Source organism: Anolis sagrei, chromosome 3, assembly GCF_037176765.1.
Source record: "Anolis sagrei isolate rAnoSag1 chromosome 3, rAnoSag1.mat, whole genome shotgun sequence".
Classification (NCBI taxonomy): domain Eukaryota; kingdom Metazoa; phylum Chordata; class Lepidosauria; order Squamata; family Dactyloidae; genus Anolis; species Anolis sagrei.
In genome coordinates this window covers 272,705,165-272,729,943 of record NC_090023.1, presented here as the reverse complement: position 1 = coordinate 272,729,943, position 24,779 = coordinate 272,705,165, and the positions used below count along the sequence as shown (strand labels likewise).

The 24,779-nt window shown below is 43.9% G+C and overlaps 1 protein-coding gene across 1 annotated transcript in view; it reads right to left on the bottom strand.

Moving 5' to 3' along the window:
• Positions 1-24,779, bottom strand: part of LOC137096601 (IgGFc-binding protein-like) — a 154,383-nt gene that overhangs the window by 77,794 nt on the left and 51,810 nt on the right. The window contains exons 18-26 of the mRNA XM_067466288.1: positions 22,492-22,763; positions 20,532-20,681; positions 20,136-20,395; positions 19,963-20,047; positions 19,762-19,818; positions 14,195-14,799; positions 8,247-8,366; positions 4,402-4,978; positions 962-1,161 (exon numbers count right to left, since the gene is read on the bottom strand). Of these exons, the coding sequence (XP_067322389.1) occupies positions 962-1,161; positions 4,402-4,978; positions 8,247-8,366; positions 14,195-14,799; positions 19,762-19,818; positions 19,963-20,047; positions 20,136-20,395; positions 20,532-20,681; positions 22,492-22,763 (2,326 nt within the window). The remainder of the gene's footprint in view (positions 1-961; positions 1,162-4,401; positions 4,979-8,246; positions 8,367-14,194; positions 14,800-19,761; positions 19,819-19,962; positions 20,048-20,135; positions 20,396-20,531; positions 20,682-22,491; positions 22,764-24,779) is intronic.

Genomic DNA, 24,779 nt, shown 5'->3' with positions numbered 1-24,779 from the left:
GCTATAGAACTCCCTCCCTGCTGAAATTAGACAGGCGCCCTCCCTTATGGCCTTCCGCAAGGGCCTGAAAACATGGCTCTTCGAGAAGGCCTTCAACTGAGTGCTATGTTATCGGAAATGACGACCGGAATGGACTACGACTATGAGATTGATTATGACCCCATAATAAGACGAAGCGGATTTTTAGCTTAATTAGATGTGTGTATTAGTAAGATGTTGTTTTGTGGTCTTGACTTATTGTAAACTGTGTTTTTTCTATGTTTTGTACACCGCCACGAGTCGCCCTAGGGCTGAGAGCGGCGGTTAATAAGTGCAATAAATAAATAAATAATAAATAAGACTGACCTTGACGAAATGGGAACCTTAGATCAATTGATGTACTGTGGACTTGGCCTCATGAAAGCTGCACCGACTCCCTTGGGGAGCTGGTAGTGGGGTATAAATAAAGTTATTATTATTATTATTAATAATAATAATAGATTGAGCTGACCGTTTGGAATTCAGAGTTCGAAGGAGTGTGAGAATAGCTAACAAGAAGGAGGTCAGAGGCCAAAGAAACGCCTTCATGTTTTGCAAAGGGTATTAAGCAGTGTGTTTGTGACCAAACCTTTGTCAGAACAACTTTACGTTAACCAAGAAGCTTGCATTGTGCTTGTCTGGATTATCCTGCACCATTACCTTCATGCCAGAGTGGTACCTATTGATCTACTCATATTCACATGTTATCGAACCTCTAAATTGGCAGAAGCTGGAGCTTACCGCAGGAGCTCACACTGTTCCCCGGATTCAAACCTGTGACCTTTCGGTCAACAATTTCATCAGCTCAGCAATTTAACCCACTGTGCCACTGGGGGCAAGAATTGTGCAAATCCACAAAATGAAACCCGGGAGCAGGTGTGGCAGAGTGCTTTCCTGGCACTGAGATGGGGAGATCGACCGTGCTAGTCTGTTGTTTACTCACGGCATAGTACTGTCCTGCATAGGTGCAACCGCATTTGGATTCGGGCACACAGTCTCCACCGCTGAGCACCAAACCAGCATTGCAGGCGCATCCTTCAGCGCAGGGCTGAGTGCAGTTGTTGGGGGCCTGTGGGTTGAGGCAGGTGGCAGGGCAGCCAGGAGAGCATGGCTCGTAGTGCGTGTTTGGAGGACAATCCAGAGCTGCAAAGAGAGAGAGAGGAGAAGTACAAGGGGTCAGTGTCCAGAAAGGACCATAAGGAAGCAGCCAATGGAGGTTTGGAAGACAATCCAGACCTTCACAGATATTTGGACTCTGCACACTCCTACATGTCTGATTCAAGATGAACCGAGGCTGGATAGCACATCGAGTCCATATCTCCCATGGCTTCTTTTGGGTCCATGAGTGAGTGAGGAGACTATTGCTGAATGGAGATTTTATTTATTTATTTATTTATTTATCGTATTTCTTTCTATCCTGTCCTTCTCAACCCCTGAAGGGGGACTCAGGACAGCTTACAGTGGGCCCCGTTACGAGGCCATTGCACAGCAATTACAATCATTAAAACCACAATTAAACATAAAACATAATTAAACAATACATAAGCCATCATTAAAACAGTAAAAACAGTCTCATCAGCCATATCGTCATTCCAGTCATATTCCCTTAAAGTGCTGCTTTCATCTTTGTCTAAAAGACTGGTCCCAAAACCATGCCTTTAATTTCTTTCAAAAAGTCAGGAGGGAAGTGGCTGATCTTACCTCAGTTGGGATTGTGTTCCATAGGTGGGGAGCCACAGCTGAGAAGGCCCTGTCTCTTGTCCCCACCAGGCGCAGGGCCTCCCTGGATGATCTTAGGTTTTGAGGTGGGATGTAGGGGTGGATGCGTTCGGACAAGTAAGCAGGGCCACAACCATATAGAGCTTTATAGGTCAAAACCAGCACTTTGAATTGGGCTCAGAGGTGGTCCAGCAGCCAGTGGAGCTGGCAGAACAGGGGGGTTGTATGCTCCCTATATGTCGCCCCAGTTAGTAGTCTGGCTGCCGACCATTAAACTAGTTGAAGTTTCCAAACCATCTTCAAAGGCAGCCCCATGTGGAGCGCGTTGCAGTAATCTATTCGAGATGTAACTAGAGTGTGGACCACCATGGCCAAGTCAGACTTCCCAAGGTACAGGTGTAGCTGGCACACGTCTTAGTTGTGCAAAAGCTCCTGTGGCCACTGCCGAGACCTGGGGTTCCAGGCTCAGTGATGAATCCAGGATCACTCCTGTCAGGTTTTACAATGTATTGTAATGTAATATAGCTGAGTCATGCACTGCTAATCGGCTTCTATTGGAAATGCTGAGTCGTGCATTAACAGTATATAGAACTTCATTTGGGGAATGTGTTCTGGCCTAGTCCAGGTGATTGTGAATGATGTGATCCTGGGTCTGAGTTAAGTTAATGAGTTGGGAACCAATCAGGGATTGCTATGTGTAATTGTATAAAATTATATATAAGGAAGTTGTGTAGAGTGTACACTCTCTTCTTGTGCTGTGATGCTGTTTGTTGAAGGCTCTATGTAATTGATTAAAAGAACCTGTCTGCTAAGACAAGATATAACTGTGTACTGTGGTAAGTTTGTAATGTCATCTAGACTGGGGGGGTGGTATGCTCCCTATATGTCGCCCCAGTTAGTTTTACCATCTAGACAATGGTAAAACTGACAATGGCTAGGCATGTGCTCAAGTGTCTATAAAAGAGTTCCAGAGTGACTGCAGTTTGTGGGAGCAGTTGACTAAAAATACTATACCGAAAGAAGCTACTGGAAAGCGCTGAAGTTGTGCAACTGATCTGCTGCTAAATTGTGAAATTAATCTCAACAGGTTATGGTGCCCAGAACCAGAAAGCCATCTCTGCCATTATGGTCTTCAGTGGTCTCTGCTGGAGGGGCTAGATTTTTCCTGATAATTGTAGATGGTTTTTCTAAGTTTAATTTTGTTTATGTGTTAAAAGGAAAACATGAAGTTTTTGAAAAGTTTAAACAGTGGCTTAATCTGGTTGAATGGCAGTTCCCAGGTAAGCATGTGATGAAGGTACAAACTGACAGGGGAACTGAGTTTGTTAATGAGAATATGGATAGGTTGTTCAAGGAACATGGTTTGATTCATCAAAGGAGTAATCCACACAGTTCAGCGGAAAACGGGGTTGCAGAGAGGTGGTTAGCTCTCTTAGAGGGAATGATGAAGCAGATGCTTGAAGATGCTCAGATGAGTAGTAGTTTTTGGGCGGAGGCCATTAATACAGCTAGTTATATTCTGAATTGTGTGTGGTCTTCCAGTGTTAATGATACCCCATACAGTCTGTTTTTTTGGGAAGAAGCCAGATTTAAGGTATCTTCATGTGTTTGGCAGTTTTACACATGTGCTTGTGCCAATGCAACAGCATGCCAAGAGGAGTCAAGCTTGGCGGAAAATGAGTTTTTTAGGGTATGAAGCTTTTACCAAGGGATACCAGTTTTTGGGTTCTGACAAAAGAGTGGTTGTTTCAAGGAGTGTGAAATTTGACGTGCACTCAGGATGGGACAGGATTCATGCGAATGAAGAAGTGTTTTTGCCCATGGGGCATCAGTTGGCCACAAACATGGAGAGTGTGAAAAGAGAGTTGGTAGATAAAGAAGATCCATTGGAAGGTGGCAGTGATGTTTCTGAACAGATTAGTAAGAGGAAAAGATATGAAAATGGGGAAAGTTCTTCCAGTGTGGAAGATGAGTCTTTAGATAAAAGGAAGGTTGTAAAAAAAGAGGAAGTTGTGCCAGTGGTTAGGCAAAGTGAGTGAAAGAATAAGAGAGTACCACCTAAAAGGTTTCAAGTTGGTCAGGTATCTGGACAGTGGACTGAACCTCTAAGTTATGCTGAAGTTTTAAAAAAGTCCCCAAATACGCAAGTTGTTGGAAAAGACTGGTTTGTCTAATGCTAAGAGTGCTACCACACCAGTGGCGGTAGAGTTTTTAAAACAAGTTACTGGTGAGAAGTTTAAGCTTCCTGAGTTATATAGGGAGTCTTTAATACATTGCTGGATTGACTAGGCCTGATATATCTTATGCTGTGTCGGTTTTGAGTAGAAGAGTTCAAAGTCCAAGTTACACAGATTGGAATGGTTTGAAGAGGGTGTTGAGATATTTAAAAGGTAAGGTGTTTGAGGTGAAGCCTTTTGACAGGTGTGTTATGTCGGAAAACACAACATATATCTACCATGGCATTACTTAGCAGCTGAAAGGTGGACCTGACCTGCAGGCTGTAGAGGATGGAGCTCTCATCCCAAAACCTATCTCCATCATATCTACAACTATCAAGATATCTAGCCATTGGCTCAGTGGGGATCTATGGGGCATCATCCCCACAAGACCCTTCTCCTTCTCCTCCTGATCCTTGAAGGGCTGTGACTTTGTGTTACTACTCACGGCAGAAGGTGGCAGTCCTCCAAGTGGCGATGTTTACTCCGGCTCGCTGGCATGCATCTGCGTAGGCCTGCAAGGCACCACAGAGGATCTGCTGGCTCCCTCCCAAGGCACACAGGTCGAAGACGCAGCTCTCAAAAAATTTCCCAGGGCTGACCACAGACAGGCAGGCTGCCCAAGGACCCTGGACACTGGTCAGCAGACCGCAGAAGGCCTCTGAGGCATAAAGGGCTTCTGCTTCCGGAGAACAAGGCGGGAGTTCCTCCGTGGGAGCACCACAAGAGGACTCGTCATACTCCGCGTTGGGCACTTGCCAGCTGTTTCCCAGTTCGGTGGAACTGGACGCTTGCTGTCCGTTGGGCATCATTTGATCATCCTGCCGGCGGCCGTTGAAATTGCCACACATGCCACAGGTCTGCTTGGAGTAGCTGGTGGGCAACCGGATTTCCACCGTGTGGTCAGTGTCAAAGGAAATCAACAGGCTGAAATTCGTCTCCAGCCTCACGTAGCGTCCACTTGTCTCCACCTGGAAGGAACCGTCAGGCCAATGCACTGGGAGGGTCATTCGGACTTTGTTCACCTGAAAAGGAATCAAAAGAGGCATTCAAGAAGAGGGAACATCCTAAGCCCCTTGCAAGCTTTTGGGCATGGAAAACAATCCATTTTGGTTTAATATATGCTAACGGTGCAATTCTGACCCTTACTGCATACCCCAAACCAAAACAGAGATTGATCAGTGCCATATGCATCCTGAAAACCAAATCACATCCCAGATGAATACTCCAAAGAACAAGTTTGGCAACTTCTGCAATCTAACTCCTACATGTAGGAAAGAGAGAAAGTATAAGGGTTGTCATTGTCAATCACTCATTTAAATTCCACCTTTTCCCCGAGGACTGGGACTCGAGGCAGATTAAATGATCACAGCAAATGCACCTGGTTCTGAGGATGGAAGGCCGACCGGACTCTGTACCCAATTGTTTCCATCAGTGCCTCGAGGCCGTTACTGGATGGCTGCGTGCCAGCAGGCTGAGGGTGAATCCAGCAAAGACGGAGATCCTATGGCTGGGTCAACCGGGCAGTAGGAACATCCAGCTGCCTACCCTGGATGGCGAGGCGCTACGCCCGTCATCATTGGTAGAGTCTGGGAGTCCTTTTGGACCCTCTGCTGACAATGGAGGCCCAGGTCTCCGCCGTGAGCAGAACCGCCTTCTTTCACCTGCGGCAGGCTAGACGGCTGGCCCCTCCCTGTCCAGGAACGACCTCGCTATGGTGATCCAGGCCATGGTCATCTCAAGACTGGACTACTGTAACGCCCTCTACATTGGCCTTCCTCTGTCGGTGATCCGGAAGCTCAAGTTGGTACAAAATGCAGCTGCTCAGCTTCTTGCGGGAACTCCGATGAGATGCCACATAACACCAATCTTACTACAGCTGCATTGGTTATCCATTGAGCACCGGATCACTTTCAAAGTGATGGTACTCACCTTGAAGGCATTGCATGGTCTGGGGCCGATGTACCTGAGGGACCGCCTCACCCCCTCCCAACCCTAGAGATCCCTCCATTCTGAGGACCAAGATCTATTGGAAATTCCCAGTGTCAAGACCTTGCGTCTAACAGCAACCAGACGCAGAGCCTTCACAGCAGTGGCACCATCACTCTGGAATACTCTGCCACCTGAAGTCCGTGCCTTGCGGGACTTATCAGCTTTTCGCAGGGCATGGAAGACATACCTGTTTCGACAGGCCTTTGATCTTTGGTATTGCTGTTTTTAAATGGTTTTAAATTGTTTTTAAATTGTGTTCAATTTTAGCCTGTTCTTGTAAGCTGCTCCAAGCCCCAGGGGAGTGGCGGCATAGAAGTTTGAACAATAAATAAATAAATAAATAAATAAATAAATAAATAAAATCAACCTTAAAAACTTGACAAACTTATTATTAAGGTGCAAACAAATCAAGTTGTTTTTGTTATAGCACATACATAATATTAAAGAATATTATCTCCTGGTCAAATGTCCTAGCCCACTTTTGGAGCCATATTTTTTTTTAAATAAACCCCAAACTTATTCTGATTGCATTGATGTTGCAGGCTTGGTTGATAAAAAAAATGGTTCAAAACTCATTTCAGATGTAGGGGGTGCCGGGGGCTCAATTCTAAAGTCAATTCCAATTTTCACAGAAAAAAAATTCAAAACTTTTCGAAACTTCTGAGATTTCCAAATCCTTTCGTTAATGGTTTGAAAGTGTTATTTCCTGTTTCATTCGGTGGTCTTTACTTAGAAAGTAGTTGTTTTACACCAAAAGCAGGGAAAAGCAAGCGGAGGAAATTCCTTCCTTCTCTGGTTTAAAACTAGCTTCTCTGGCTTTAAAACTGGCTTCTCCGGCGTGAGCCAAGGCCAGGAAATTCCTTCCTTCTCTGGCCTTAAAACTGGCTTCTCTGGCTTTAAAACTGGTTTCTCTGGCTTGAGCCCAGGCCAGGAAATTCCTTCCTTCTCTGGCCTTAAAACTGGCTTCTCTGGCTTTAAAACTGGTTTCTCTGGCTTGAGCCCAGGCCAGGAAATTCCTTCCTTCTCTGGCCTTAAAACTGGCTTCTCTGGCTTTAAAACTGGCTTCTCTGGCTTTAAAACTGGCTTCTCTGGCTTGAGCCCAGGCCAAGAAATTCCTTCCTTCTCTGGCCTTAAAACTGGCTTCTCTGGCTTTAAAACTGGCTTCTCTGGCTTTAAAACTGGCTTCTCTGGCTTGAGCCCAGGCCAAGAAATTCCTTCCTTCTCTGGCCTTAAAACTGGCTTCTCTGGCTTTAAAACTGGCTTCTCTGGCTTGAGCCCAGGCCAGGAAATTCCTTCCTTCTCTGGCGTTAAAACTGGCTTCTTTGGCTTGACCTGAGGCCAGGAAATTCCTTCCTTCTCTGGCCTTAAAACTGGCTTCTCTGACTTGAGCCCAAGCCAGGAAATTCCTTCCTTCTCTGGCCTTAAAACTGGCTTCTCTGGCTTGAGCCGAGGTCAGGAAATTCCTTCCTTCTCTGGCTTAAAACTGGCTTCTCTGGCTTTAAAACTGGCTTCTCTGACTTGAGCCCAGGCCAGGAAATTCCTTCCTTCTCTGGCTTTAAAACTGGCTTCTCTGACTTGAGCCCAGGCCAGGAAATTCCTTCCTTCTCTGGCCTTAAAACTGGCTTCTCTGGCTTGAGCTGAGGCCAGGAAATTCCTTCCTTCTCTGGCCTTAAAACTGGCTTCTCTGGCTTGAGCCGAGGCCAGGAAATTCCTTCCTTCTCTGGTTTAAAACTGGCTTCTCTGGCTTTAAAACTGGCTTCTCTGACTTGAGCCCAGACCAGGTAATTCCTTCCTTCTCTGGCCTTAAAACTGGCTTCTCTGACTTGAGCCCAAGCCAGGAAATTCCTTCCTTCTCTGGCCTTAAACCTGGCTTCTCTGGCTTGAGCCGAGGCCAGGAAATTCCTTCCTTCTCTGGTTTAAAACTGGCTTCTCTGGCTTTAAAACTGGCTTCTCTGGCTTGAGCCGAGGCCAGGAAATTCCTTCCTTCTCTGGCCTTAAAACTGGCTTCTCTGACTTGAGCCCAGGCCAGGAAATTCCTTCCTTCTCTGGCCTTAAAACTGGCTTCTCTGGCTTGAGCCAGGAAATTTCTTCCTTCTCTGGTTTAAAACTGGTTTCTCTGGCTTTAAAACTGGCTTTTCTGGCTTGAGCCGAGGCCAGGAAATTCCTTCCTTTTCTAGTTTAAAACTGGCTTCAGTTGAAACAGGCTTTCGCCTGATCCCAGCGGGGCGGATGCTTTCCTGCTTGCCTGGACCCCCTTCGACCCCCCCTCCTTGAGGGAGAGAGGTTCTTTTGGGGATCTACGGGCTTTCGCAGGTTCAGCACACCTTCGCCTTCGATCCGGCGGAGGTGGGGGAGCAATTCGCTCACCCAAGCCGCCTCAACGCTGGTACCGTGCCGGAGCTCCCTCTCAGCACGTCTTGCCTGCAGCCATTACCCACCGGAAGTTGATAAGACAGGATAAAGATATAAATTCTATAATTGATTAAGTGAAATAATTGATTAATTGCCTACTTAAATAAGCAAATAAATATAAAGAGGGTCTTTTATTGGATAAAATTTATTAATAAGGGTTTTCCCCAGGATATAAATTTTAATAGAAGAAGATAAATATATTACTAATTTATTATTGATTGGAAAAACAAATTTCAAAATTTTGATACATATTTAATTGAAATTGATTATTTTGATATATAATTAATTACAAATTGATTAATTGGAGTTAAGAAATTTTTTTTAATGAATTGATTTAAGAAAATAGAATTTGGTGGTGAAAGTGTTGGAGCAGTTAATAAAGAAAGAAATAGATGTCAACAAAAGGGAAGCAGGAGAAGGAGAAACTCCAGCTAAGAAGAGGGTCCTTAGACACTAGTCTCAATATGGAGAATATCCTGAAGGAAATAAAAAAGCTGTCGGAGAAACAAGATGCTCTAAAAAAGGATATGGCAGATAAACAACAAGAGTTTTTCAATAAGCAAGAGAAGAATTATAAAGTGATGACGGAAGAGTTCCAAGGAATGAAAAAGAAGATGGAAGAGGAATTTGGGCAAATAAAAAAAGATATATCTCACTTATATGGAGAAGTGAAGGAATTAAAAGTTGGTAGGGTGAAGATGGAGGAAACACAATCTCATATGTTGAAGAGAATTAAAGGTATTGACAGACAAAAGGAAAAGATGGAAATAGAACAAGAAAAGTTACTACAAAAACAAATGGAATACTATCTAAGATTTAGAAATATTCAAGAAGATAAAGAAGAAGATATCGGCCAGCTTATAACTACTATGATAGCACAATGTCTGGAGTGCGAGGAAGATGAATTAGAGATGGAGTTGGATCAAACTTATCGAGTGTCTTCATTTTATTCCAGGAAAAACAAGACACCACGTGATGTATTAGTACAATTTACACGAAAGAAGACCAGAGATGAAGTGTTGTACAGAAGCAATAAGAAACCAATTTATTATAAAGAAACGAAGATTGCAGTTCTGAAAGAGTTCCCACAAGCGACTCTAAGTAGAAGAAGGAAATATTACTTCCTTACAGATGAACTTAAGAAAAGATCAATTAGATTCCGATGGGAGAGAATTGAAGGAATTATGGTGACGTATAAAGAAGAAAGGTATTGGCTGACATCTGAACAGAAAGCTAAGTCTTTTTATGAGAATTTAATGAAGGAGTCAGAAGAGGCCGAACCAGAAGGAAGAAAAGGAGACAAGAAACCATTAACACCGGGAAGTGGAAATGGAAATGGTAAAGAGAAGAAAAAATCGAGACTCGAAACCCCAGAGGAATACAGAAAATTTAGTAAACTACAGGGAAGTATTGTACCAACAATGGAAGACTTAGGTGAAGGAGCATACGGTCCGGATATAACGGCGCAAGGGATTTCGGAACTGAACTTAGGTGATATCGGACGTGACACAGATTTAATGGGATAAGATGGCAGACAGACAAATAAAATGCTTCTCAAATAACATCAACGGTATGAATTCGCCCCAGAAACGCAAAAAATTATTTGGAAAACTACAAAAAGCTGATTGGGATATCATACTATTACAGGAGACACATATATGCCACAAGCATGTAGCATATTTGGAAAACAAGAAAATAGGTAAGACATTCTATTCATCATATGAAAAGAAGAAAAGAGGAGTTGTTACATATATAAAAGAAAATCTTTCCCCGGAACTGGCGTTTAAGGATTTGGAAGGAAGATGCGTTGCAGTTAAAATTATGATGGGATCTGTAAAAATTCTCATCTGTAACATATATGCACCAAATGGCCCAAAGACCAAATTCATTCAATTTTTATTAAAAAAACTAAAAGAAACAGAATTTGATGAGCTCTTAATGATGGGAGATTTCAACGGAGTCATGGATAAGCAAAAAGATAAAAGCAAGATAAAGAGGAATGGAGACGGAGGGGGACTCTTACCACAAAAATTCTTTGAGTTACAAAAGGAATTTGAGTTGGAAGATACCTGGAGAGTTAGAAATGAAAAGAAACAGGATTACACTTTTTACTCACATCGCCACCAAACATGGTCAAGGATAGACATGGCATGGATATCAAAAAATCTGGCGACCAAAGTTGTACAAATGGAAATATTGCCTAGAGATATCTCCGACCACTGTCCATTGGAAATAGAAATAAATCAGAAAAATTACCAAAGAAAATGGAGATTGAACGAAAATTTGATTAAGACAGAAGAAGATAAGAAACATTATAATAAAATCATTAAAGACTATTTAGAAATCAATGATATTGAAGAGACAAAGATCCAAGTTACGTGGGACGCGCTGAAAGCCGTTATGAGAGGACATTTTATCCAACACGGAGCTAGGAAAAATAAAGAAAGAAACAGACAGATGAAAGAAGTGATGGAAAAGATTGGAGATATGGAGATGCAGTTAAAAAAGAAACCAGAAAGTAAAAAACTAAATAAAGACTTAGCGAGACTTAAACAGGAGAAGTCTCGTCTGGAAATTGAAAAACAAGCAAGAGAGCTAAAGTTTTTAAAACAGCAAACGTTTGAAAATGCAAATAGATCTGGGAAATGGCTGGCAAGACAAGTACGGAAAAAAAGGCAAGCTACACAAATAACGAAAATAATCGAGGGAGATAAAACTTATACGACAGACCAGGAGATCATGGAAGAATTCAGAAGATATTACTGTAAACTATACACTAGAGATGGAATAAAGAAGGAAGATATTGTTGAGTATATAAGTCAACTTAAATTAGAAAAAGTTTCAGAAGAGGTACGGGAAAAATTGAATAAAGAGATCACGGAAGATGAAATTGATAGAGCTTTGAGTAAAATGGATGCAGACAAGGCCCCAGGCCCTGATGGATTTACAGCGGGCTTTTATAAATCAATGAAGACTACTGTGCTGCCAATGTTGAAAAAAGTTTTAAATGAGGCCTTGTTAAAACAAGTAATTCCAGAATCCTGGAGTCAGGCAGAAATAGTAATGATACATAAAGAAGGCCTATCATCTGAAGATATTAAAAATTATAGACCTATTTCCCTCCTAAATGTGGATTACAAAATTTTTGCTAATATTTTGGCAACGAGGTTGAAAGAATTTTTATCAGAATGGATAGGGGAGGATCAAGCTGGATTCCTACCGGGAAGATATATGAAGGACAATATTCGAACTGTTCTAGATTTGATAGAATATTTTGAAGTAAACCATCAAAAGGAAGCTGCCATCTTATCAATTGATGCAGAGAAAGCGTTTGACAATTTAAATTGGGACTTTTTTAAGATGCTAATTCAGGAAATGGACATGGGAATGCAATTTACGAACGCAATTAGTGCTATTTATGATGTACAAAGAGCGAAGCTACGGATAAATGGTCAACAATCGGAAGAATTTAAAATAACGAAAGGAACAAGACAAGGCTGTCCGCTGTCTCCCCTGATTTTCATTATGGCCCTAGAGCCGTTGATGAAGAAAATAAGAGAAGACTCAAATGTAAAGGGAGTAAAAGTTGGGAGATTTGAATATAAGATCAAAGCTTTTGCGGACGACCTGTTAGGAATTGTGGAAGACCCCATAAATAATCTCCAGAATTGGATAGATAAATTGCAAGAATATGGAAAAGTGGCAGGCTTCAGAGTGAATAAGGGGAAAACAAAGATTTTAACAAAAAATGTAAAGAAGGAAAATCAGGAAAAGATTGTATCTACTACAGGAATGGAAATAGTAAAAAAACTAAAATATCTAGGAATCTGGATAACAGCAAAGAATGGACAACTATTGAAAAATAATTATGAATTGATCTGGAATAAAATACAGAAAGACCTTAAGAATTGGAAAAGTCTGAAGCTATCTTTATTAGGAAAGATTGCACTAATTAAAATGACGGTTTTACCGAAGCTCCTATTTTTGTTTCAAAATATTCCCGTAATTAGAAGTAAAATAATGTTTAAAAATTGGAACAAAGACCTCCTGAAATTTATATGGGATGGAAAGAGGCCTAGAATTAAATATATCAATTTAATAGACAAAAAAACAAGAGGCGGTCTGGGCCTCCCAGATCTACAAGCATATTATGATGCAAGTGCTCTCTTGTGGATAAGAGATTGGATGTTGTTAGAAAATGAAAAATGCCTGAATTTAGAAGGACACGATCTACGTGTAGGCTGGCATGCCTACGCGTGGTATGAAAGAGAGAAAAAAGAAAAGAATTTTGGAAACCATTTTGTTAGAGCATCTCTGTTGAGAACATGGACGAAATATAAAAATCTTTTTTATAATAAAACACCTCTTTGGGTATCCCCAATGGAGGCACATCAAAGAAGACTATTAGGCTGGAGAGCGTGGCCGACATATAAGGATATTCTGAAAGAGAACACAGGGGAAATTAAGCCTTATGAGGTTTTAAAGGAACAAAATAAAAATATGACATGGTTAAATTACTTACAAATGAAAGATTATATTAAACAGGACAATAAGATAGGCTTCGCTTGGGAAGGTTCGACTTGGGATAAAATTCTAAGGGTGAAAAGAAAAGTTATTTCGGTTATTTATAATGCTCTCCTGACGTGGTTAACGGAAACTGAACAGGTTAAGCCATGTATGATAAAATGGGCACAAAATATAAGAAGATCTATTCAATTTAAGGAGTGGGAACAGATGTGGAACAAGAAATTAAAGTATGTCTATGCAACTGATTTAAAAGAAAACTGGATAAAAATGTTCCACAGATGGTATACCACCCCTAAGAAACTATCATTAATAAATAAGAATACTTCAGACAAATGTTGGAAAGGGTGTCAACAGATAGGCACTTTTTATCATATGTGGTGGACTTGTAAAGAAGTAATGAAATACTGGTCTCTAATCCATGAAGAAGTTCAAAAAGTATTGAAAAAATCATATAAGAAGAAACCTGAATATTATTTACTGGGTTTCACGGATCGTGAATTACAACTACAAGAAAATGAAGATAAACTTTTTACTTATATGACAACGGCGGCGAGAATTGAATTAGCAAAAGTATGGAAACAGGATAAGATACCTACTAAGGAGGATTGGTTGGGAAAAATAAGAGAAATAAAGGAAATGGACGAACTTACTTTTTATTTGAAGAAGAATACCGGAAACCCGATAAAGAGGACAGATTGGACATTTTTTGATAAATACGAGGAAGAAGAGAAAAAATAAAAAAGAATTAAAGCCTGGAAAATAAAAGAAACAATTTTTAGAGCTACTACACCTGATGATGAGATGGAAGTCAAACCCTTTTACATTTTTCATATTTTTTATATTTTCATATATTTTTATATATTTTTTTTACACATTTGTTTTACATCTTTTTGTTTTTGTTTTTTTGTGTGCACTTTCTATCCTTTTCCTTACTATCCTATCTTCTTCAAATGTTCTCACTCTTTCGTTGTATTATATAAATACCTTAATAAAAATCATTTAAAAAAAAAAAAAACTGGCTTCGCTCGCTTGATCCAAGGTTATGTGGCCGACATGACTGCATGGAGCTCTGTTACCTTCCCAGCGGAGTGGTACCTATTGATCTACTCACATTTGCATGTTATTGAACTACTAGGTTGGCAGAAACTGGGGCTAAAAGTGGGAGCTCACCTTCGACCCTTTGGTCAGCAAGTTCAGCAGCTCAGCACTTTAACCCACTGCGCCACTGGAGGCTCCTTAAGCTACATTATAGATCCCTTATTGCTTTAGTGTCCAAAGTGAGCCCAAGATGAACATGTTTAGTCACTTACCAGCACATGTCTCTGTTCCTTTTTGAATATTTCGACCCTCTGATTGTAAACATCCACCATGACCCTCTGGACGAAGGTGACGGAGGGGTTCCCCCAGCGGAACTCATTCTTGGCCTCGACGTTGAAGAACGGCAGCACTGTAGAGGTGGCGCAGACCTTGGCCAAAGTGTAGGTGCAGTTGCCCATGAAGTGGTGCATGGCCTTGTCAAGGGTGTAGTAATGGGGGTCCCCGTAGACATAGCAGACCCCAAAGGTGTGGGGGTAGCAGCCAGGGACCCCGTTCTGAACCCCACAGAAATGGTCTGCTGGGCAGCGGGCGCTGAGGCAGTCCAGGCGCCCCCCTCGCTGGTGGCACACGCACTTGGAGGAGCAGGTGTCGTCCGTCCAGAACTCGGAGCCCACTGGGTAATGCTTGCCTTGTTCCCAGCATCCGCACTGGTGGCTGGGAACGCATGCGCCATTGCCGTGGAGGAGGAAGCCGCTGTCGCAGGCGCAAGACTCGGTGCATGGCAGGCTGCAGGTGGCAGGAGACATGGGGTCCACGCAGGTCCCGGGGCAGGCGCTGGCACAGGACTCGTAGTGGCTGTTGGGAGGGCAGGAGACGGCTGTGGAAAGCAAGCAGATCCCAGGTGAGATGTGGACGTCATCTATCCATTCTCTCATTGCTCTTCCACACATTGCTACTTCTGGCATTATGTTCAAAATGGCAACCTATGCTCTTTTCCCCCCACTTGACTAACTAGGTGAAGATTGGGTTGCTGTAGGTTTTTCAGGCCAGGTTCTAGAAACATTCTCTCCCGACGTTTCACCTGCATCTATGGCAAGCATCCTCGGAGGTTGTGAAGTCTGTTGGAAACTGATCTCTGAGGATGCTTGCCATAGATGCAGGCAAAATGTCAGGAGAAAATGCTTCTAGAACCTGGCCGTATAGCCCGAAAAACCTACTGTTGCAACTCAGAGTAAGCTTCACCTTGCTGCCAAACACCGCCACACAAGAGCTGTAGTTTTATAGTTTATTGAGGAGAAAATCCAAGTCAAAGTAAAGAACAAGCATGACAAAATTCCAAAGATTAAGGTTAAAAGCAGAATATAGTTCCAAAGATCTTCAGGCAAAAACAGGAGACATAATCCTATTGGCAAAGTTCAAACAGAGTCCCAGGTACAAGCAATGAAACAATTGCTCCAAGAATCACAATGCAAGAAATCCCAAGTGTACTGCTTTCCAGGCTAAGGTTATTCCATGAAGCTTTCAGGCTAGTAAGCCACGTTGAACTGACGCTTTCACAGAGTTTCCAAGAGGCCCAAATACCTTTCTAACATCAAAACATTAGGCTCTCAGCATCATAAAAGCATTGTGATGACCTTTCACCGAGCTGGCCTCCCGTCTGCTTGCCAGATGCGAAATCCACCTGACCCGGAGATCAAGGCGAGCTTCCTGGGTCAAGTCACTATCTACACTTTTGGTATCAGTGTGGGAAGGCACCTGCTCGCTATCTCCTTCGTTAAAATTCCTTTCTGGTGAAAACCACTGTGTTGACACTGCACTGTCTGTAGGAGCCTCAGAAGCAGGCTCAGAGATTTGAGGCACAGACAAAGCAAGGAAGCTGAAACCCACAGAAATCTGAATCCCATCATCCTCATCGTCAGAAAATAGCTCAGCCACAACACCTACAACAAACCAGCGATTCCGACCATGAAAGCTTTCAACAATATATAGATGAAGCCAGGCAGTGAATCTTGAGTAGAGGATTAGTAAGAATTAATATAATAAATGCTGGCATGTCTGTACCTGTAGTATCTAAATAACGTCTTTCTGTCTGATGGGCATATTTTTGAGCCAGCAAAGGCATGAAGACTGCTTCTCTCTCTGGGGGGAACACACAGTGCTGTGGAAGCTAAACAATTGGCCCTTCTCCATACTGAAGGGAACCTTGAAAGCACCAGCATGCATGTTCAAGAAGGTACAACATCCACAAGAGCATATGACACTATTTTTATGTTCTGTTCATCATAGGCTATCTCTCCTACTTGAGTATGCGTGCCTTCCAAGTGCCTTAGAGCAAAGTAAAATACAAGAAGCCACTAGATCAGCGGTTCTCAACCTGGGGGTCGCAACCCCCAGGGGGGTCGCCTGGCCATTTCGGAGGGGTCGCGAGGCTGCCTCCGTTGGTCCCACCCCAAGGGCGCAGGCCAGGCGAGGGTTCCTTCAACTGCTGCACACTCTCACCATTCGCGCCAAGCCCCCTCACCCACCTCCCGCTCTTGCCATTTGGCAAGGGTGAGAGGCGGGCGAGAGGATCTCGGTGCGAGGTCTAGCTTAGCGCCAAGCCCCCTTGCTTGCCTCCTGCTTTCGCCGTCGTCAGGACCCCTGAGCTGGTTGCAAGACCATCTGTTGACCATGGGGCTTCTGTGTGGCAAGTTTGGCTCAATTTTATCATTTGTGGGGTTCAGAATGCTCTTTGATTGCAGGTGAACTGTTAATCCCAGCAGCTATAGCTCCCAAATGTCAAGGTCTATTTTCACTCCACTGTTCTGCAGGGTTCCGTCCTGGGCCCGGTCCTGTTCAACATCTTTATTAATGACTTAGATGAAGGGCTAGAAGGCAGGATCATCAAGTTTGCAGACGACACCCCATTGGGAGGGAGAGCCAATAGTCCAGAGGACAGGAGCAGGATTCAAAGGGATCTTGACAGATTAGGGAGATGAAGGGCCAAAATTAACAAAATGAAGTTCAACAGTGACAAATGCAAGAGACTCCACTTTGGCAGGAAAAACGAAATGCAAAGATACAGAATGAGGGACAATGCCTGGCTCGAGAACAATACGTGTGAAAAAGATCTTGGAATCCTCGTGGACAACAAGTTAAATATGAGCCAACGATGAGATGTGGCAGCAAAAAAAGCCAATGGGATTTTGGCCTGCATTAATAGGAGCCTAGTGTCTAGATCTAAGGAAGTAATACTACCCCTCTATTCTGCTCTGGTTAGACCACTTTACCTGGAATATTGTGTCCAATTCTGGGCACCACAATTCAAGAGAGATATTGACAAGCTGGAATGTGTCCAGAGGAGGGTGACTAAAATGATCAAGGGTCTGGAGAACAAGCCCTATGAGGAGCGGCTTAAGGAACTGGGCATGTTTAGCCTGAAGAAGAGAAGGCTGAGAGGAGATATGATAGCCATTAAATATGTGAGAGGAAGCCACAGGGAGGAGGAGGGAGCAAGCTTGTTTTCTGCTTCCTTGGAGACTAGGACGCAATGGAGCAATGGCTTCATCCAACAAGAAAGGAGATTCCATCTGAACAGAGAGAGGTCAACCCTCCTGTTTAAGGAGCTCCATTGGCTGCCATTCATTTTCCGGTCCCAATTCAAGGTGCAGGTGCTTACCTACAAAGCCCTAAACGGTTTGGGACCCTGCCTACCTGCGTGACCACATCTCCGTATACAAACCCACACGATCTCGCCAATCATCTGGAGAGGCCCTGCTCACGATCCCACCTGCGTCGCAAGCGAGTTTGGTGGAGGCGAGGGACAGGGCCTTCTCTGTGGTAGCCCCCCGACTCTGGAACTCTCTCCCCAAGGACATCAGACAAGCCCCAACGTTGGCAGTCTTTAGGAAGAGCTTGAAGACGTGGTTGTTCCAGTGTGCCTTTCCAGAATAGGAAACTCCAAGCATCATGTCCCAAATGCACTTTATTAGAGATTTAAGACTGTCTGCACACTGCACCTACCTCTAAAGATCTTCACCTGTCATGTCCAGCACTTTTTAAATTTTATTCATTACGTTTGGCCCGGCCTTTAGTTTTAAATGCATCGTGGTGTTATTGTTCTAATGTTTATTGTTATTGCTTTAATGTTTATTGTTTTGCTTTATGAGTTTTATTGTTGTGTTTGTTATGCTGTTGTTTTATTGAGGGCCTTGGCCTTTGTAAGCCGCACCGAGTCCTTCGGGAGATGTTAGCGGGGTACAAATAAAGTTAAAAAAAATCATGAGGAAGAACTTCCTGACTGTGAGAGCCGTTCAGCAGTGGAACTCTCTGCCCCGGAGTGTAGTGAAGGCTCCTTCTTCGGAAGCTTTGAAACGGAGGCTGGATGGCCATCTGTCAGGGGTGATTTGAATGCAATATTCCTGTTTCTTGGCAGAATGGGGTTGGGCTGGATGATGGCCCAGGAGGTCTCTTCCAACTCTTTGATTCTATGAATCTTGACTGATCCCCATCTCTAGTTTGCAAATCTCTTGAGCCTTTGGACTACATTTGGAGTCAGAACAGTTCCTGAGTGATAATGTATGGAGCTGCTTGGATTGACTTGGTCTTTAGGCTGGAGAAGAACGTGCCTGAACATTCTCTGTCTGTTTCTCACCAGGAACCTTAGCAAGACCATTGGACAAGCCCTTCACTAGTCCTTTCCTGGGTGTCCAGGTAATGCTCTATCGAATCAAGATCAGCCCTTATTTACACTACCCACTGACCACAGTTGGGCTCAGTTCTAGGAGACTGTTGTAGTAGAGTGTGCTGGTCAAGCTACAACTGGTAGCAGAAGGGGTAAGAGGACTGCTCGGGTGTTGAAGCAAGAGCAGCAAAGGAAACGAATTAGGGAGATATTCATGATATCTACAGATACTGATTCGTTTGAAGGTTTCTCAGACTCTGAAATGGAGGAGGAGGGAGATGTGGGCAGAGGCTTGAAACGGGTTACTCGGGAGCAAGAGTCAGATGAGGAACGAGAAAGGAAGCGGATCCGTGAAATACTTAATGCTCCAACAGAGGAGGAGGACTTTATGGAATTCTCGGGGAATGATGGGACTGGGAGGGATAACAAAGAGGAGGATGGGCTGGATTGGACCCGTGTGCAAGAGATCAGGGACATATGTACACAACCAACCATATGTACACAACACAATCTTGATAGACGTTGGAAAAGTTGGAGGGATGGACGTTGGTGAGCAGCTGTGGAAGCTAAGGCAACTGAGAGTGAAGAGGACAGGGTGGAGAGCAGTTCATCACCCGATAATGAGTTATAGGGTAAAAGAAAGTATCAAACATTGGGAACTTTGCAGTAGGCAAAGTGTTGTATTCGTGCTTGGGACTTCGTTGCTGCCATTACTCTTGACTTGGGTCCTGGGACTGCAGATTGCTGTGTTACCGTGCTTGTACAGACTGGAATCTTGTAAGTGCTGACTTCAACTCCCGATTTGACTTTGGATTGTTTTTGGACGACGACATCACTTCCTGGACTTTATCTTCTACTTCTGGATGTGTTTTGACTTGGGACTGTTTTTTGACAACGATTTTGCTTACTTCCACCTTGTTTCCTTATGCTTATTGAACTCTGTGATTTTAAAGCAGTTTGCTAGAACATTTTGTTATCCCGGATTATATCCCAGTATAATCCAGATTATTCTTTAAATTACATTTTTTGCACAGCAGTTGCTGCAGACTCTTAGTTATTGCTAGGAATACTGAGCTAAATGTTCCTAAGCTATTTTTGTTGTGTTAATAAACATTGTTTGAACTTTTACTTTGTGTCTCGCTCCTTTAAGACATCTGGTTCACGACAGAGACTCACCGAACGTTGGAGGACCTGTGCTCATGGTTGTGCTGGCAGTGGTAGTAGTCACCTCTCCTATAATGCAAAAGTGCATTTAGTCTTTTATCTAGAGCACCTGTCACACATCCAGTGGGGTTTGATCCCTGCTTTCCCATGGTGTCCATTTTAAAGAATGGCAAAATGAAAGTTTGCCTTCTGCTCAAAGCTGCAGAATCTCACCTGGGCAGTATCCATCTGTCACATAAATATCGTCCACAGCCACGTCGCTGCGGAAGTCTTCTCCCAGCATGCCTTCCAGAATTATCTGAGGAAAGGTAAGTTCTCAAGTGAGTTCCACATGCAGTCAGGACCCTGCATTTCTGACCAGACCTCTGACAGACCTCCTCCATTACCTGCGGCCTTCCTGTGTGAGTGATGGAGACTTCTGCTTTCTTCCACCGGTTGCCCTGGTTTCCTCTCTCAGACCAGACCATCTCGGGGGATCCTCCATCAGGGACCACGTAAACATAGAGGGCCATGGTGTGGGCCACGCCATACATGTGGTACCAGAAGCTGAAGCAACAGGGTCCATCAGAGGCACAGGTGGGGCTGACCAGGTGGGCCACATCTCCTGGGTTGGCCTCATTGCTCTTCAAGTAGATGAAGTAGCCCTCTGGAAAGAAGAACATGCCATCAGCCCAAGGGAGGTTCTGCAGAATGGGGGGAACAGCTGGTCGGAAGGGGAAGGGCCTCATTTTCGGTCTGAGCAAAGAGGGACAAATCCATTAGTCCCACCCTTCATGGCTTACCTCCTGAGGTGTGGTCAAATGATGGTCCTGTGGTGGAGGAGGAGGTAGGCCCCTTGTGTCGTGTCCAGTCAAAGCTGTCAGTGTCCGACTGCATCCAGGAGCAGAAGTCCACCTCAAAGGAGCAGGAGAAGTCACAGGAAGTGGAAGAATCTGAGAAAGGGACAAGACTGGGTTGACCTACGGAAGGACCAACTTCAGTTGTGCAAAGGTATCATACTTGAAACATTCCAGGAAAGGGAATGTCCATTGCTGGCCCCTCTTGGGCCTCTCCTTCTGGTGTTGCTTGGGGGCCTCCCAGAAGAGGACCTGCTATGCAGAAGAGCTAATGGTTCTGCCAAGGTAACTACAAGGGAATGTGTTCTGTTGTGTGCTGGGCCTGTAAAGAATTTCCTTTAGAACAGGACGTGCAACCTTTGCCCAGCGGGAAGCCAGGGGGCTCAAAGAGAAGTTCTCAGAGGTTTTCCACCACAAATGACCTTTAGATGGCTTGTGAAGTATAACAAAGTCTTGCATTAATGAACAATCAAACAGAAACTTCTCTTGTCTTCAATAAAGCTAAACAAATGCTTCCAAGCTTTATGCAACTGTTGACTTCCTAATCTTGCCCACGAAGGATAGGCAACTATCTTCAATAACTTCTTCTTTACTTTAAAGGAAAATCCCCCTTTTAACTTCTCCCAGGCTGACTGTAATCTAACCCTTACTGATGTGGGCTCTGCTACCGGGTCGAACTGTGTCTCGAAGCACCAAGTGGACCTACCAGTAAAGGCTTAGATGTTCTCCAGCTGGAGTTCTTTGGTCTTTAGGGCTGTTTTCCTGGAAATCTTTGGAGACGCTTAAGACTGTTTCCCCCCAGAATTCTTTAACGGTTGAAGCTTTTGTACAGAGGAAGCTTGCACACATCCTGTACATTAGCTTTCTTTGCTGAGACTAACTAAAAAATGGCTCCTTTCCCTTCCCAATTGCCCTGAGCAAGGGGCGGGACCAAAACTTAACGATGATGGACAGGTGACTTGCCCTATGACTGCAACCAAAGGAAGCCACCTCTCTGCAGAATCCCAGGAACCTTGGACATTTAATACAAAGCAAATAAGGTTGGAGCTCCTGGTACAGCCGTACCAGAACAGAATGAATGTGAGTTATGGAACAGGACATGACTGTTTTGCACACAACTGTGCCAAGAAGCTATGAAAAGCTCTCTTCACGTCCTTCATCTTCTATTTATTTCTAATCCCACTTTCTCTATCCACAAGGAAGTTTAGGCCCCTTCCACACAACTGTATAAAACCCACATTGAACTGGATTATATGGCAGTGAGGACTCAGATAACCCTGTTCAAAGCCGATATTGTGGATTATCTGCCTTGACATTCTGGGTTATATGGCTGTGTGGAAGGGCTCCTAGAAGCCATGCAATGGGATTGTGGCGTAGCTGGCTGAGTGTCAGCTGCATTAAGATCACTCTGACCAAAATGTCATGAGTTTGAAGCCAGCCTGGGTTGGAGTGGGTTTCCAACCAATTGTGTGTAGTCTGTTGTCAACCTTTGCAACCCGAAAGACAGTTGCATCTGTCAAGTAGGAAAATTAGGTACCACCTAAACGTGTGGGGAGGCTAAATTAACTGATTTATGAGGCCATAAAGAAGACTCCAGCAAAAGCATTCCAGAGGGGAAGCATGCGGGGAATGCGGAAGTGCTTCATCAGCGTCGCAGATGGACAATGAAAGCGACAGCTCCCCTGGTGGCCAGAAAAAGTTAAAGAGCCTCTGTGTATGTCTGTATATGTTTGTATGTCAAAAATTGGCATTGAATGTTTGCCATATATGTGTACACTGTAATCCACCCTGAGTCCCCTGCGGGGTGAGAAGAAGGGCCAAATATAAAAGCTGTAAATAAATAAATAAATAAATAAATAAATGTACTCCAGGTCCAAAGATGCCCCACTTTCTGTGCCGCACTCACCGCAGGTGGTCCCCTTCCTCCATTCGCCAAGGGCCACCTCCGCCTGCTCACAGGCCGCAGCATAGGCTTCCAAGCTCTTGCAGAACTGGCCACTGTCTCCGCCGGTAGCACACTGGTCATAGACGCAGGTCTCAAAGTAGAGCTGGGGAGGGACGCTCCCGTGGCCCAAGGCAAAGGGGCCATCCTTGGCCAAGAGGACTTTGCACAGGTCCTGAAAGTCCTCCTCCTTTATGGGGTCGCAGGGTGGAGGGACCACCGGGGAGGAGTCACACCTGCAGGAAAGAAACGATTTACACCACAATTCTGTGCTTTGAGAGCCTTGCCACTAAGCAGGCCAAGTTGGACAGACATACAATTCTCTGGGCTGTAATTCTGCACAAGGGGATACCCAACTACGTGGATGGTGGCCAGGAGTCCCTGTCATCCTGCCTCATTAAGTTTTGGGAAGCTCGGTAGCTTCCTTCATGACACTTTGCTTGCTTGCTTTAGGAGAGACCTTTATTCATACATGATCTCTCCTTGCAGAGCATATCAACAACATTACCAGATGACTCTGAAGTAACTTGTTCAGCTACACAGCACTAACACATTACTGCAACCATTACTATTATGCAATTGAAGGATACAGAGCAATGCTTACTGGTTTCCACGAGTGTCCACTTCGGATATTGTTGTTGGAAGTCAGACACTAAAGACTTTAGAGCAATGATCTGATCACCAAACAGATCATAGAATCATAGAATCAAAGAGTTGGAAGAGACCTCATGGGCCATCCAGTCCAACCCCATTCTGCCAAGAAGCAGGAATATTGCATTCAAATCACCCCTGACAGATGGCCATCCAGCCTCTGCTTAAAAGCTTCCAAAGAAGGAGCCTCCACCACACTCCGGGGCAGAGAGTTCCACTGCTGAACTGCTCTCACAGTCAGGAAGTTCTTCCTAATGTTCAGATGGAATCTCCTCTCTTCTAGTTTGAAGCCATTGTTCCATTGCGTCCTAGTCTCCAGGGAAGCAGAAAACAAGCTTGTTCCCTCCTCCCTGTGGCTTCCTCTCACATATTTATACATGGCTATCATATCTCCTCTCAGCCTTCTCTTCTTCAGGCTAAACATGCCCAGTTCCCTAAGCCGCTCCTTATAGGGCTTGTTCTCCAGACCCTTGATTATTTTAGTCGCCCTCCTCTGGACACATTCCAGCTTAGAGTCAATATCTCTCTTGAATTGTGGTGCCCAGAACTGGACACAATATTCCAGATGGGGTCTAACCAAAGCGGAATAGAGCATTGGGAGCATTACTTCCTTAGATCTAGACACTAGGCTCCTCTTGATGCAGGCCAAAATCCCTTTAGGAGAGACCTTTATTCATACATGATCTCTCCTTGCAGAGCATATCAACAACATTACCAGATGACTCTGAAGTAACTTGTTCAGCTACACAGCACTAACACATTACTGCAACCATTACTATTATGCCATTGAAGGATACAGAGCAATGCTTACTGGTTTCCACGAGTGTCCACTTCGGATATTGTTGTTGGAAGTCAGACACTAAAGACTTTAGAGCAATGATCTGATCACCAAACAGATATGTTACATCTTTCTGTTACTACAGACTAGAAAGATCATCTGCTTCGTTATTTAGCACTAAAGAGTTTCTACTACGCTTACTATTACCATTAAAGAGGAAATGCTCTCTGGCTCCCCCAAGAGTTCAATTCAGATACTGTACCATGGAAATTCAGGGGAAAATGCAACCCACACTAAGATGCAACATGAGGTCATCACCGATAGGACCATTGTTGTCCTCCCTTCATTGCTTAAACTAAACTGGAACAAGCATTCATTTCTATTAAACTGAAAATAAGTGATGACAACAATGGGTAAAGTAGAACGGAAGGACAAAGTAGCTTCCTATTCTCTCCTCATGCAACCCTTTGCCCATCAAGGGGCATTTGTCTTGGGGTGGCGTTGTATTGGGTGCTATCCAGCCAGGAAACGAAAAGCCAATGGGATTTTGGCCTGCATCAAGAGGAGTCTCGTGTCTAGATCTAGGGAAGTCATGCTCCCCATTCTCTATTCCACTTTGGTTAGATCACACCTGGAATATTGTGTCCAATTCTGGGCACCACAATTCAAGAGAGATATTGACTCTAAGCTGGAATGTGTCCAGAGGAGGGCGACTAAAATGATCAAGGGTCTGGAAAACAAGCCCTATGAGGAGCGGCTTAAAGAGCTGGGCATGTTTAGCCTGAAGAAGAGAAGGATGAGAGGAGACGTGATAACCATGTAT